Genomic DNA, 15,981 nt, shown 5'->3' with positions numbered 1-15,981 from the left:
TAATACAAGGGCCAGAGGGAGTGGATTTCTGGTCATATGTACAGTAAAGACTGACATTTATACCCAATAGGATCCGATTTGGCTCTATGAGTTTGGGTGGGTGGAGTTTTGTCAGGCTCAGGAAAAAATACTGTTATTCGCAATTAATATACAATTAGCCAATTACAACAAATTTCACACTTCAGGTGGCTGTGGTCATATGCATGGTGTAAAGTAGAGTAAAGCCATACATTATAGTAAGATGATTAGTTCAGTTTGTTTGCACAGAATTTCAGTGATAAAATATAATGATATATTAAAAAAAAAACATTTGTGCAGGTTAGATCAACATTTGAGTAGGGTAGATATAAAACCAAAAACAAAAAATCAAGATGACAAGCAAAAACATGACTAGACTCAATAACTGAATCTAAATGACAACAGAAATAACGTAATGCAAATACAATGACAAACAATGAAAAAACAGTCCATAAAATAGTCAAGAATAAAAACATACAAATGAATTCAGATAGCTACAGCAGTGCTGGGTAGGCTAGACCAGGTAGGTTAGGTCAGCCTGTTACGTCTTTTCTTTTTTTATATATATATATTTTTATTGTTTTTGAAGGAAAATATAAACATAACAACAACAAACAGGTATGATTTTGCATAGGGCATTGTAGATATTCTGACACAAGTTACTGGCAAGTTACTGGGGAAAACTCCCTGTTGAAACCATAGAACCTGTTATGTCTTTTCAACCTGCTGTTTTGTGTCTTTGTTTTGTGTTTTATCTTGTTTGCATACTGTATTGCATCATTTTGTTTTGGGATTGATTGTTAATTAGTTAGATCTAGGTAGGCTTGTTCTCTGTAAAGTCCTTTGTGACAGGCTTTTGTGATGAAGGGATTTATATATAAATAACCTTGATTTGACTTGACTTAGATAGAAAAACATGGCTTGTACTGTATGGTATAGTATGGTAGTCAGTGTGTTTACAAGTCAGAAGGTTTTGGTGTTTCTGTGTGGTGAGCTGAGCGGCTGTGGTCTCTCTCCGGTGCCTACAGGGACGTTTCCTCGGTGGAGGTGCTGATGAACTATCACCAGAGTCTGAAGAGCGAGGTGGAGGCTCGCAGCCGCAGTGTCCTGGAGTGCATCGAGATGGGAAAGACGCTGCTGGCCGCCAGAAACCCCGCTGCTGAGGAGGTGAGGGGGGCATGGGGATGACCAGACGAATCTTTAATGATCCACACGGGGAAACTGGATCACTGCAGCAGCAATGAACGGGACATAGATAAGAGTACAACAAATAGAAAGTACTGAAAATGAAACAGAATTTTTGCCTGGTTGACTGTTGACCAGCAGGATTCCCACAGGCCCTGGAAATACCTGAAAGTTTGTGGATTTGAGAAAAATGAAATAAGGCCTTAAAAGATTTTGAAAATGGATGGATGGAGGCCTTGAAAGTACTTGAATTTTGTATTAAATATATAGCAACCAAATTCATCAATATGCCTCAGCTCTCTCCATCCTGGGATCAATACTTCACACCCTGAGGAAAACCCTGTGATGGAGATTTGTGTTGATACAGCAGCAGTTCTAAAAAATATTTCACCAAGATTTCCTGACTTGACCAGTAAAAATTGAAACATTTATGATGTGTATTATTTACCAATGTCATGTCTTATGCCACAACATGCCAGTTTGGAATTTCACCAAACAAGACCATGAAAGTAATTTAAACATCCTTTAATTCGATGTACAAGTGAGTGTGGGATTAACAGATTTACAGGTGAACAGATTTACAGTCCAGTATGCAGGGTGTGCAAATGTGCATTGTTGGCTCGCCACATGATCAGATTTGCAGCGCAGATGTGCTTTGATGCATTGTTAGCTGTTGACCTGATCAGATTTACATTTAGAGTTCGGGGTCACTGTCGGCCAAACAGCTGTGGAAGAGGAGCTGCGTTCAGTTCATTTATTCCTTAGACTTTCCGCAGACTAACAGCAAATTCCCTTTTAATTTAGACAGTTTAAGTAAGACATTTTCTTCAAAAGGTTGTCACACCACAAGTGTTAAAGGATAAGGCTGGTTTTTTAATGCATTGCTTACCGTCACCAAATCCTATGAAAATAACAAAATCAACAATGCGTTTGCTCTACTCTCGTTACTTTCTGACTTCCCGCGTACCGTTTTTAGCCGTCAACCTGGAAGTCATTGGCTCCAGTTGTAAGCTAAAATGAAATTGAAATTGAAATACAGCTCACAAAGACATAGTTTAAATTTTTAAAATCACTAACTGTTACCACGAAACGTCAGGCTGTTGTAGTTATTACCAAATCAATTTCAAATGGGAACAAATTCTTCATTACGCCGGGGACTATTTTCGGTGCTACGGAACTACTTTCCTGAGATCGCAAACGTGTTTACAGTCGACTTATTAAGTTGTTTGAGGAAAAAGTCGGCCGGCCCGGTGCATCACGATGATGAAATATGTAGTTGCCCAGAGCAATGGCATGGCTCTTTGATGGGTTTTTAATAGTTTTTTTAATACAATGGAGTTCTATGGCTGCTGGGACATGGTTTCATTGGGCACCGGCTACATGGACAAGATTTGCTGGCAAAACAAAATCATTGCTGATTTTGTTATTTTCATAGGATTTGTTGATGGTAAGCAATGCATTAAAAAACACCGGCCTTATCCTTTAAAGAAATAACTGCAAAGAAAGCGCTATCATTAGGAAATGGATCGTTGTTTCTATTTCCATTTTGAGGTATTTCAGCACTGCAATTTTGATTCTGACTCCTGTGATGATGTGATTCTGATTGCTGATTTTGATTCTCAGATCAAGGAGAAGCTGGACAAGGTGGTTGCTAAGCAACATGAGCTGTCTGAGAAGTGGGACAAGCACTGGGAGGTGCTACAGCACTGTGAGTACACACACACACACATACACACACACACACACACACACACACATACACACACACACACACACACACACACACACACACACACACACAGGCCTAAAAGCTGTCATAAATATAGACAGAGTACAGATGTACAGACACAGAGATACGCACATAAGGTTCAGGGGGAGAATTCAAAATAAGACAAGAATTAAGGATAATTGGCCAGACTAGGCTAGAATAGAATAGAATAGAATAGAATAGAATAGAATAGAATAGGGCACAATTTTGACAAAATATTTGATGTTTTATCCTCCTCTCATTTCTGCTTTTTCTCCTCTCCTCTCCTCTCTCCTCCTTTTCTCTCCTCCTCTCCTCTCTCCTTCTCTCCTCTCCTCTCTCCTCCTCTCCTCTCCTCTCCTCTCTCTCTCTTTCTCTCCTCTCCTCCTCTCCTTTCCTCTCCTCTCCTCCTCTCCTCTCTCCTCCTCTCTTCTCCCCCTCCTTTCCTCGCCTCTCCTCTCCTCTCCTTTCCTCTCCTCCTCCTTTCCTCGCCTCTCTCCTCTCCTCTCCTTTCCTCTCGTCTCTCTCTCTCCTCTTTTCCACCTCTCCTCTCCTCCTCTCTCTCTCCCTCTCTCTCTCCCTCTCTTCCTCTCCTCTCCTCCTCTCTCTCTCCTCTCCTCTCCTCCTCTCTCTCTCTCTCTCTCTCTCTCCTCTCCTCTCTCTCTCCTCTCCTCTCCTCAGTGTTGGAGGTGCATCAGTTTGCCCAGGAGGCGGTGGTAGCGGAGGCGTGGCTGACAGCTCAGGAGCCGTTCATCAACAGTAACGAGCTGGGCGGGAGCGTGGACGAGGTGGAGCAGCTGATTCGTCGACACGAGGCGTTCCGCAAGGCCGCCGCCACCTGGGAGGAGCGCTTCAGCTCCCTGCGACGACTCACCACGGTAACGCCTCCCTCTTCATCACTTTGACTGTCACTCTTTGCAGTTGCGTCACAAATTTCCTTGTAACCACATCTGACGCCATGATGGAGGCCCAGCTAGCCACTGCTAACGTTAGCTTCTACTAGATACATTAGCTGGTGCTCAGATCAGATGTGTTAGCAGTGATAGTTAGCTGACCAGATACTAGCTAGCAAGCTGACGTTATTGATCAATGTATCAATGGTGAAATGATCAGTTCCCAGTCAGAAACAGCACAGACATTAGCCAAGTCTATTGAATTCTGTTGAGTCATGTACTGTATGTTGATTGTTGGTGAGGCATGTGAGCAGGTGATGTTATATCCTTTGTAAACATTTCTTACAGAGCTTTCCCACTTGGTACTGTAACTGGATCTGTGACTGTATGTGATGTTGAGCCTGATTCTGTTCTCTGTCTCCAGGTGGAAAAGTTGAAAGCAGAGCAAAGTAAACTCCCCCCAACCCCCCTGCTGGGCCGTAAAGTCTTCCTGGACCCCCAAGACGCCGCCCCCGGTGCCGCCGCCCTCACCCGTCTCCCGATCTCCCCCGTCATGAGACAGACCATCTATGAGCAGAACGAAGCCAGCTCCCCCCCCTCGCCCTCTCCGGCCACCCCCTCGCCCTCCCCCTCCTCTGTGGCTCGCCGGCTGGGGTCGACGGTCGCCAACTACACCCCGGTGATGAACGGCTCCAGCTACCGCCACACCCTGGAGGCGCGGCACGGCGGGGTGGTGGGCGTGGCCGCGGGGCTGGGCCAGCCCGCCGCTTCCTCCATCGCCTCGGTCGCAACGGCGGCCATGCTGGTCTCAGCCAATCAGGTCCGAGAAAGCGCCAACGCGGCGAGAGACCAGGTGGTGAAGGTGATGAGTCACGTACCTCAGCCGGTCCAGGCGGCGAGGGACGTGGAGGTGAAGTCGTCCCCGTATCTACGGCAACCCAAGATCAAACACATCGACGACGTGGTGACGCCGCTGCTTGTGGCCAGCCGGCTGGAGAAAGCCAGGGAGAGGGAGAGAGAGAGGGAGATGATGATGGGAGAGATAGGGACGGAGAGAGGGGAGGTGGCCGTCATGGCCGAGGTGGTGCTGCAGGATCCCGGCAGGGAGAGGCTGCACAGCGAGCCCAGCAGACCGTCTCGGAGCACGAGCAGGACTGACCCTCTGGCCCACGCCGAGCCCCAGGCCCAGACCCACGGCCACCACAGGGAGCACAGGATAGAGCGGCAGCTGTCCAGCGAGCAGCTGATCCAGGCTCGCAGGGACGAGCTGCCTCAGGAGGTGTGGAGGGAACAGGCGGAGAGGCGGGAGAGACGGACGCTGGAAAGGCAAACGTCCAGCGAGCAGGAGGGCGGCGGCCACGGCGGCCACGAGGGCCGGCGGAGAGAGAGGGACCGACACCGGGTGGAGAGACAGGAGTCCAGCGAGCACGACACCGGCAAGGAGCACTCAGACAGACGCTCAGGAGGAGGGTGAGACTAACCGTGTCCCTGAGCCGTCCCTTAGGTTGTGCTGTCTGTCTTTTGCCGTCTGTGTTGTGCTGTGTGTCTGATGTTTGTCTGATTTTTATGTGTGGACCCCCAGAAGATTAGCGGGTGCTGCGGCATAAGGTAATAGGGATCCAAATAAAGAGTAAGATAATTGATAATGATATGTAAAGTGCATAATGTTTAAATTAACTGTATCAGTGTGGTTTGAATGTTTTATTTTGACATCTAAACTTACATTTAGGGTTGGTATTTGATCATTTTGTGGTCTGAACTAATATTTGATGTCTTGAGTAGTTGTTGCGCATTACAGCTACAACTTGTGATTGTAAAAATGTAATTGCTGTGGCTGTAATGTGTGTTGTCAATGATGTGTTAATGTACTGGATGATGGTGTGTGTTCAAGCTACTCAAAAAGGGAAAAAAAACAATTGAATATTTTTTTTTCACAGAACCCTTAATCTGAATTCTGATGTTGTGTTTTGTCTACAGAGAGAAGCGATCCACCCTGGCAGACATTGTAGAACAGCTGCAAGAAAGAGAGGCAGCGCAGGTCTGGAGACTCATTTGTTACAGCTTTCATTCAGACCTAGTGTTAGAAAATACTTTGTGTGGTTTGTTCTAGCTTACATAGATGTCATATGGGTCTATGGGTCTTCTACATAGGGAAGTACAGTGCATGCCAGAAAGTTTCACAATCACTGAAAAAGTATTTTGAGTATACACATTAATTCTGAATCATTCTGACGTTGTGAACACCACTTAGCTGGTATTCCACACTTTCATAATTCTTTCAGGAAGTGAAAAACATACTTTGTGTGTTTTTAGTTGTACCTGTTTACCTCATATATTGTCTTTTATTCCTATTTTCTATTATATATATATATATTTTTATTTATTTGTATTTTTCTATCATTCATTGTGGTAGTTTCACATCACTGCTTTTGGGTTTTATTGTATTTAAAGCTCTTTGTAAACATTGTTTTTAGAAAAGTGCTATACAAATAAAGTTATTAATATTATTATTATTACTGACTCTTTCCTCCTTGAAAAACATACCTACTGACTCTTTACAAGATGAAAAACATACTTACTGACTCCATCACCCCTCCTCTCCCCCCCTCCCCCCAGGCCCGCGGTGAGGTGCCCCGCGTGCCTAACGGGGTACCAGAGAAGTCTTCCCGTCCCGAGCGGCCTCGAGCCCGGGACCGACCCAAACCGCGGCGCCGACCGCGACCCAAAGAGGCGGGAGAGACGACGCGGCGGTCCAGGTCCGCCCCGGCCCAGAGCTGCCCGGCGGTCCCCCAGCCCCCGACGCACACCGCACACCACGAGGGCTTCCTGTTCCGCAAGCTGGACATCGAGAGCCTGAAGAAGAGCGCCAATAGGTGGGCGTCCGGGGTCATCACAGCTGGATGGGTGGACGGTAGAAGTAGTTGAGAAGGAGAGCGGACATTGACGTCATGAGTATCAGACTTCTGGGGTTTTGATTTAGTACCAGTGGTGGAAGAAGTACTCTGATCCTTTACTTAAGTAAAAGTACCAATACAGCAATGTAAAAATACTCCATTACAAGTAAAAGTCCTGCATGAAAAATCCTACTTAAGTAAAAGCACATAAGTATTAGCAGCAAAATGTAGTTAAAGTATTAAAGTAAAAGTAGTGGTTTGGTCCCTCTGACTGATATTTTATTATATATGACATCATTAGATTATTAATACTGAAGCATCAGTGTGTAAGCAGCATGTTACTGTTGTAGCTGCTGGAGGTGGAGCTAGTTTGAACTACTTTATATACAGTTAGCTAGTTTAGTCCAGTGGTTCCCAACCTAGGGGTCGGGCCCCTCCAAAGGGTCACCAGATAAATCTGAGGGGTTGTGAGATGATTAATGGGAGAGGAAAGAAGAAAAAACAAAGTTCTGATACACAAATCTGTTTTCAGTTTTTGGACTTTTTCTCTAATCTTTGATTTTTGCGGAAATGTTGGATCATTTGAACATTTATTGAAATGAAACCATGTGTGGTTTAGAGGGAAAAATCATTATTTGGTGGAGCTGTTAACAACTGATAGACATCTGAAATGTGACCCCGACTACACACTGGTTTTTGTAAGACATCAAAAGCCAAAAAGGCTGGAAACCACTGGTTTAATCTTTAACAATGTGTTGTATTTTAAAAGCTTGTTATATTATCCATTGTGTCAAATCTCCATCTGAAAAGTAACTAAAGCTGTCAAATAAATGTAGTGGAGTAGAAAGTACAATATTTGCCTTTGAAATGTAGTGGAGTGGAAGTATAAAGTAGCATCAAATGGAAATACTCAAGTAAAGTCCAAGTATCTCAAAATTGTACTTAAGTACAGTACTTGAGTAAATGTACTTTCCACCACTGTTTAGTACCTGAGTGGGTAGAAAATACCTTGGTCAAATAGTATTTGCAAATAATTGTGTTTATTTTAGTCTTCTTGGAGTACCAGATGGGCGGGGTTTACCACATCAGAGCAATTCAGATAGTGGTAAGTAAGTTATCAATCACAGAAAAGTATACTTTCAAATACATTATGGTACTCAGTTTATTGTCCTATGTGGCAAACCCCATCCATCTGTGGCTGAAGCTGGGTAAAACAAATCCATTCAAAGTATCTGCAAATGCTATTTGACTGATGTTGGCGGCACACTTTGTTGTACCTTCACTGTCTGTTTCCGGTGACATCACTGTCCCCTCCTTTATTGACTCCACCCAGATGACAGGGGCATGACTTTAGCATGCTAAGCTAACGAGCTAACACACTCAGCTGACACTACCTCTGACATGTTGAGATGTTGGACAGATGCATGACTGACACAGATGACATTTGGTCACATGACAGTTCTACTAGTGTCTTATTGGTTGCCCCGGCTCCAGGGACAACGTAATGTAACCAATTACTAGCTAAGCTTTAGATGTTCATCTCTGCCATATGTTTCTCTAGAGGCGATTCTGCATAGGCTCATGGGTTTACATATGCGCATACTTGGCTTAAAGGGATACTTTGACATTTTGAGTTTTTGGTTTTTTTCACCAGACATTTGTCACATTGTGAGGAAAAAAAATCTACAATTGACCGGGTTCCTTAATGAACATTAAACAGTAAGTAATTTATGATTTCCAACTGAAATCCAACATCCAAGAGATCCACTAGTTGGATCTCTTGGATGTTGGATCCACTAGTTGGATCTCTTGGATGTTGGATTTCAGTTGGAAATCATAAATCTAGTCAGGAGGTAATATATGTTACTACGCAAAATAATACAGATTTGTTAATTGCTTTTTCAGCTTGAGAACAAAAGGTGTTGTAATGCCGATTGCTCACTCACAGCACCGTCGTCCATCATGAAGCAGTTGAAAATGCAAGGGTGGGGGTTTGTTTCAAAAACAGTACAAGCTGGGAAGTTTGTTTTTGAAAGCCATAAATCTCAGCGCCTGGCAAAGTAATTGTTGAATCCTTAGTATTGACTAATAAGCCTATCAAACCCTCACAGATATATTATGGTCATTTTGTCCTGTCAGACAGTAAAAATCTTGTGTTGTTTGCATTCCTTGTTGAAACCGAGTGGCACTGCTAGCTTGCAAGCTTGTAGTTTTTTTCACAATGTGACAATTATTTAATGAAGACAGACACCCACCCAGAAGTCTAAATGTCAAGGAATCCCTTTAAATACGGCACCAGGAGATACTCTTAAGTTATCTTCATATCTGGCTGTAGCTTCAGATTATTTTTTATACATCGTCTCTGATCGTGAGGATCAGAATGTGAAGCCGACAGTTACACGAATTAAACCACCAAACGACCAGCAGACATCTCACTGCTTGCAACAGCAACATGCATGATGCCTATGATGCCTCTTAATCAATCCAACACTAGCCCACAGCGTATGGCGCAGCAGAAGTGGTTGGCTGGCTAGTGGACTGGACTGGCTGGCTAGCAAACTGACTGGCTGGCTGGTTGATGGATGCAGTGAAGGGGGTGAAGGACCAGGGTTGACGAAGCTGTTGGTGGCGAACCTGCCTAGTGACCAGCCGCTTGGCCCCGCACACACACACACACACACACACACACACACACACACACACACACACACTTCTCTCTGACACGCAATCTTTCTGACACACACATACTCTTTCTGCCACTCTCTCTCTCTTTCACACACACACTCACTCACACACACTACCTGGCCTAAAACCTCCCTAGCTGCCACAGATGACCATCCATGCCCCTGCTTCCTCCTGAGAGACACCCGTATAGAAATCACACAACATCTGAACGGCTTAGTCTCTCCCTGCACTGCCCCCTAGTGGCTGGGCTGACCACGCACAGCTAAAGACTCATCCCTTTCCGCCTGTGGATGAGTCCCACTCTCGTATGTACATGCCCAGTTTATGTACATGCCAAGGTAAAGCATTAATACTGAATGGCTTAAATCTGGACAAGTGTGAATCTTCAAAGAAATCCTCCCTCGGTTTCTTCTGCGCTCTCCTCTCACCTCCCTGGTCTCATTTTTATTGGAGGAGAGGACCTGAGGGGCGGGGCCTACCTCAGACCTTCTCCTCCAATCGGTGTAGAGAAAGAGGTGAGGGGAGCGGGTAGAATTAGTCTTGGAGAGAGGATCGAGATTCAACCTGTCTCTGTTACATAGCTACACGACAAGGCACCGAGTTTGTTTACGTGCACATTAATATTCTGGTATTATTCGGGATACCCAAGTGTTCCTTTTAAGATTTGGTGCATATCCCATTTACAATAACTGGATGAGCTCCTCTCCTGATTATGAGAAACTGGCTGCCAACTGGGGTGTAAACTGCAAAAAATGTGTTAATCTGTCAATCTGTCAGTAGTCAACATAGCGCAGCAGGAGCTCTTCATTAGCATCAGACGCTGTATATTTAATCTTCAATATGTTCTTTTTGTTGTATTTTATCTACATCATATTCTTTGCTGCTGCAAAGACCCAATTTCACCTCAGGATAATTAAAGTTTCATTTTATCTTGTCTTAAACCTTAATACGATAGGTGGTATATGTCATTATTAGGCATTTAAACACCTTATCCCGTGTACCGGTGGCTTTTTTCCAGTCTTTGTAAGTTCTGTTTCCTTCAGAATATCGTTCGCTCATGTGCGCAGGGATATTTGTGATTGGGATATTGAGATGCACACAGACAGCTTGCTCTGAATAATACCTTAATCGGGATAGAATCTATTAACCGGACTGCTGTGTGCATGTAAACGCGCTCACTACTGAGGGAGAAGCATGACCAGCCTTTTAGCTGTGTTGTGAGAAAGCTGCCAAAATGCCATTTAACCAAACTCCTCTCCCTCCTCTCTCTCCTCTCTCCCTCCTCGCTGCTGGCTGCTCCTCCTGTCGTCTCCTCCAAGGTAAGTCATATATAAGCCCCTCCCCCCACACACACACACACACACACTGTACAGTACCCCTCCCCTCCATCCCCCACCTCCTCCCTCCGTCCGTCCCTTCGTCTGTGTTTGTTCGGCAGTGTGTGTCCTCCTCCCTTCTTGGCCCTGTGCGCCGGTCCATCCCACCTACCTACCTGCCTGCACTGGTCAGGTGAGTGAGGCGTTAGCTTAAGAGAGAACAACTCTGCGGCTCTTCCTGACTCCTCCCGTCTCCCCCCCGACCCCTTCCCCCCTCCTCCCTCCTCCTCCTCCTCCCCACTCTTCCCGCACCACAGCAGGTCATGGGTCAACCTGTACTGCGTGCTGAACAAAGGGGAGATGGGTTTCTACAAGGACGCCAAGAACACCTCGACGCCCTACAACAACGAGCCGCTGCTCAACCTCTCCCACTGCAACTGCGACGTCACCAACGGCTACAAGAAGAAGAAAAACGTCTTCACGCTCAAGTGAGGGGCTCGGCCGTTTAATATTCGTACTCTTGTTCAGACTTTGTTGTTGGTTTGTAGATGTGGAAGCGTGTTTTCAGACTCAACCTCACAGTATTAAGACTGAGAGATATCCTTGGCGGGTTTGGGTCAAATAGCTCTTAGGTGCTTGTTTTAACCTTCTTGGAGCATTAACTGGGCGGGGTTTACTGCATTAGGACAATTGGTAGTGTCAGTCAAAACTGACTTTAAAATAAAATCCTGTCTTAAAGAGTAACAAAACCCCAAACCCAAATCTGTGGAAAGCCTGACATCTAATGGTAAGAAGCATGCTACTGAAATTACCATCTGCTATTGGCTGATCTTGGTACCAAGTGATGTCACCACCTCTTGTACTCTATAGAAGGTGACATCACCTGGTACCAAAGATCAGCCAGTAGCAGATGTCAACTTAGATGTAAGGCTTTACACAGATTTAGTTTTGGGGTTTAGTTACTCTTTAAATTCCTGGTTCTCAGTGTAATATCCTATGTGGCAAACCCCCACCCATCAGACCCTTCAAGCAGGTTAGAAAAAGGACAATTGCAAATACTACTTGATCCAGGTCTGACTCTTTACTAATAAACAATTTCATATGGCTTAAAGTTCGTCACTGCACCATATGTAGCTCAAATCCTGTCTTCTTATTGCAGAACGAAGGATGGCAGCGAGTTTTTGTTCCATGCAAAAGATGAGGTGAGACATTCCTGTATTTCTAATCAGAGCAACAAAATAGTGGTAGTTGTAGACGTAGTAGTTGATCCCATAGTGTGAAATTTCCTTCCTTAATCCCGGAGGAAATTTAGGGAGCCAGTAGCTTAAATACTGGCTTAAATACTGGCTGCCTAAATTTCCTACGGGATTAATAAAATATCTATCTATCTATCTATCTATCTATCTATCTATCTATCTATCTATCTATCTATCTATCTATCTATCTATCTTATCAATGAAACACCACAAGTACCCACATCAGTAACATACAGAAAATAACAATCAGTGGAAACGCTACTGGGAAGCCAAACTGCAGCTGAAAGTGTCCCAATTCTTCTCTTTCGTTTTTTTCCCCTCACGTGACACAGATCTGATGTTTTCTAATCAGCTACTGTCTCATTTTTTCAATTTTTATCTGGCATGTGGTACGAAATCGGATCCCAAGACATGCAACCTACATGTGACTTGTATTGGAGCGCTCTAATTGGAATTTGTCAGCGTTGCCATGACAATAAGTTCTTCATACATCATTCACTTGAGACAATCGTCATAATTTTGGCATCATGGCAGCTTGGCTGAGCACAACCAGACACAACAATAGAAATAAAGCCAGCCGACTTGACTGGCATTTGATAAGACACATACTGTGATGAAAATGTGTGTGAAACAAGCAGGAGAAGCGTATAGGAACAAAAACAGATGGAGCGGCTTTTGTTTTTGTTATTCTACGCACACATGTCTTTTTCACATCAAATATCCAATATGAGCAGCAGTTCAGAAATTGAGCGTAAAGGCCTGCAGTGTGAATGTAGCTGAAGAGAACAGGTGGAAAATCCTGTTCTCATTGAATTCAACTGGATTATCCTCACTACTGAATGTTTTGTGATCATTTCGTGTCAAACAACCTTCTGTTTCCTGACCGTATCTCAGTCTCTCTTGTTTAGATTTGTTTTACATTTGATACATCTGACCCTCATCTGTCATTGTCTTTCACCCTCTTTCTCTCTCTCTCTCTCTCTCTCTCTCTCTCTCTCTCTCCCATCCCAGGACGATCTCAAAGCGTGGGTGACCAACATCACCGCCAGTATTTCGGAGCACGAGGAGATTGCCAAATGGGGCCAGCCCCAGCCAACTACCTCATCCACCGACGAGGGCACGCGCCGCGACGGCAGCAAGGCAGACAACAGGTCAGAGCGAGGCGGCGAGCGCTCCGACCGGGCCGAGCGGGCCGACCGAGAGAGGGAGAGAGAGAGGGACAGGGAGAGAGAGAGAGAGAGGGAGAAGGAGAGGGAGAGAGGCGAGCGGTCAGAGAGGTCAGACAGGGGGGAGAAATCGGACGCCAAGCGCACGGAAAAGTCCGGTAAGAAGAAGTGAGCCGGGCGACGGACTCGTCGGGACTGAAGTGTGTGAACTGTGGAGGGAGGGGGGGGTCGTAGACTGGTAGTGAACGCCCCCCTCCTTCTCTCTCTCCCTCTCTCTCTCTCTCTCTCTCTCTCTCTCTCTCCAACACTGTCTACAAATGGGCTGTGTTTGGATTGAAAGCTACACACAGGACAGTAGGACTGACCCGGGCTCACTCGTACGACCGACAGATTTGGAGCAGGAGGTGTCTCTCTCTCTCTCTCTCTCTCTCTTCCTCTCTGTCTCTCTGTGAGGACGCAGACGGCTCCGCCCGCGCCCCCCTGGTGGCCGTTTCGGATAACTACAGCGGGGCGGGTTTCGCGCTAAAAACCCGGGGCGGCGTTAAACGCGAGAGAGAGACGGGACACGCGTCACGTTAACTTGAAGGCTGTTATTAATTGCTGGTAGTACGAAAACGTAGCTCATACTGTTTCATGTTTGTTTTTTCTATGAGATGAGCTGTATCTGTATGTATTTCTTGTCTGTCTGTCCTATCTATCTATCTGTCTGTCTGTAAGTCAAGACATCCTACACTATGTCTTATTACTCCTCGAAAATCGAAAGAGAATGAAATTATGCCAAAATGTTTTACACACATACAAACTTGGAGAAATGTCCGTTGTTTTTTTTTTTGTTTTTTTTCTGTTTTCACGTTTTTCTCCACTTTATTCCATCTGTCTCAAGGTCTGGCCTCTGCCGTGAAAAAGAAAATGTGGAATTGGAACTGGTTTTACTTTCAAACCAAACAGCATTGACACCAGGTTCATCCAAACTCACTATGGCTGAATCAACACCGATGAACAATGTTGACGCTAGGGAGGTAAAAGATGATAATTTAAGATAAAAGAAGAGTAGAGGAGCGACTAGAGCTACGAACTTAAATCAGGAATATATTAAAAAAAACCCTGAAATCCTGAAAAAAAAAACCTGAAAAATGAAATTTGCTTTCAATGAATCTTAAAATCTGCCCTAGATAAAGACGCAGAGCAGCTTTCCCTCCATCTAGTAAGGATTCAGGGTCTTGGGAATCGAACCTGTGACCTAAAGGCTACAGGGCAGGATTCAAATTCATAAAACCTCTAAAGACAGAAGTCCTGTTCTTTGCAAATCGGACTTCATCTGATTGTAAATCAGCACTAATCTGCTAAAACGTGTTATGGGAGACTCTCGTCCCTCAGCAGCCTCATTTATAAAAAAAAAGTTGTTTGACTTTTCCAAGATTATCTGGAATGATTAGAAAGTGATAAAAAAAAAAATCAAAATCACATCTGTAACATTCACACCTTGGGTAATTATAGAGGTTTAGATTTAGGTTTTGATATATCAAAGGTAATTTAGACAAAATCACCTGTAACCTGCTGATTTTGGCATTAGGATGAAGACATATTTGGCTTGGATTTGGTCGTAAGCACATCATTTATGTGTGGTGTGTGTTTATAAATGAGGCTTCTGGGCTGAAAACACTCTTCTACTCTTCTTCTTCTTCTACTCTTCTGTTCTCTTACATCAGATATAAAGGAAGACATCAATCCCCCTCAGACCCAATGGACATTCTCTTTGATTTATTCACACAAATCTGTTGCAACCTTTTTATACGTAATTTAAAAATGTTGTATGTATGTGTGTGTGTGTGTGTGTGTGTGTGTATGTATGTGTGTGTGCGCGTGCGCCCGCTGCTGCTCTCCGCTCCCAGGGTCTCCATAGCTCTCAGGTTATTTATGTTAGTGTGTGCTTTACCGTGTGCTTCACATGTTAACATGTTTGTCCCCTCTGTTACCACCTCAGTCTTCCAGACATGTCAGATTCACAACACAGACCTCCGCAACACACACACCGGCACACACACACACCGGCACACACACACACACACACACTGACACACACACACACACACACACACACACGGAAGAGGAGAACTCAGCAAAAGGTTACATATTCATGTAACAGAGTGTAAAAGTCCATCAAACTGTCCAGGTCAACATCCCATTGATGTACAATTAGACAGAAATGAATAAATGAATGAATGAATGGATGAATGAATGAATAAATGAATGAATGAATGAAAAAGGAAATCCCACGGCTCATATGGCCCATATCTGATTGACCTAAAAAAAAAACAGAACACACACCCAGCGAGGGTGTGAATCATTTAATAATAGAGGGATTTCAGATTGGCAAAGTATTTAGAAAGGGAGTTTTCCTTTTAGACTGTATGTACTGTATGTGAGTTGTGAGTTTGCATGTCTTGCTCGGAGAGAAAATCACTTGTCAAAAGAAGCTTGTCTTTGCAGCCCATTTGCTCCGCATCCACACACCGTTTTCTTTTTTTTTCTGTGAACTCACCACAAAGCCATAAACTGTACAGGGAAACACGAAGCTGAGAAATCCCGGGTGGGAATTTTAACACCAGCCACGAGCCGAGTGCTGGGAAGTTTTTCCACCGGCTGTGGCTGGTGAGTTTGTCGACTCTACCGGCCATCGTTTGGTTTTCCTTTTTTGACACTAAAAACGAAGTCGGCTGGTAAAAGTGGCTGGGGAATTTTGGGATGTTCCAGCCACTGAGGGTGAATGGGGAAAAAGAAGTGACTTGGTAGGAATGAGGAGAAAGATTGAACAGATATG

General features: G+C 44.6%; 1 protein-coding gene across 1 annotated transcript in view; it reads left to right on the top strand.

The window, feature by feature from the left end:
- The window catches only part of LOC139659137 (spectrin beta chain, non-erythrocytic 4-like), a gene marked incomplete at its 5' end in the record, with an annotated part of 72,584 nt that extends 59,252 nt beyond the window's left edge, over positions 1–13,332 (top strand). The window contains 9 exons of the mRNA XM_071537360.1: positions 1,047–1,185; positions 2,827–2,911; positions 3,632–3,828; positions 4,268–5,313; positions 5,821–5,881; positions 6,460–6,716; positions 11,056–11,226; positions 11,898–11,940; positions 13,006–13,332. Coding sequence (XP_071393461.1) covers positions 1,047–1,185; positions 2,827–2,911; positions 3,632–3,828; positions 4,268–5,313; positions 5,821–5,881; positions 6,460–6,716; positions 11,056–11,226; positions 11,898–11,940; positions 13,006–13,332 — 2,326 coding nt within the window. The remainder of the gene's footprint in view (positions 1–1,046; positions 1,186–2,826; positions 2,912–3,631; positions 3,829–4,267; positions 5,314–5,820; positions 5,882–6,459; positions 6,717–11,055; positions 11,227–11,897; positions 11,941–13,005) is intronic.
- Positions 13,333–15,981: the final 2,649 nt, after the last annotated feature.

This window comes from Centroberyx affinis, unplaced genomic scaffold, assembly GCF_046629955.1.
Source record: "Centroberyx affinis isolate AG114_WGS23_722 - 3 ecotype Tasmania unplaced genomic scaffold, CSIRO-AGI_Caff_v1 ptg003021l_1, whole genome shotgun sequence".
NCBI lineage: Eukaryota > Metazoa > Chordata > Actinopteri > Beryciformes > Berycidae > Centroberyx > Centroberyx affinis.
This window is presented reverse-complemented; position numbering and strand designations above follow the sequence as displayed.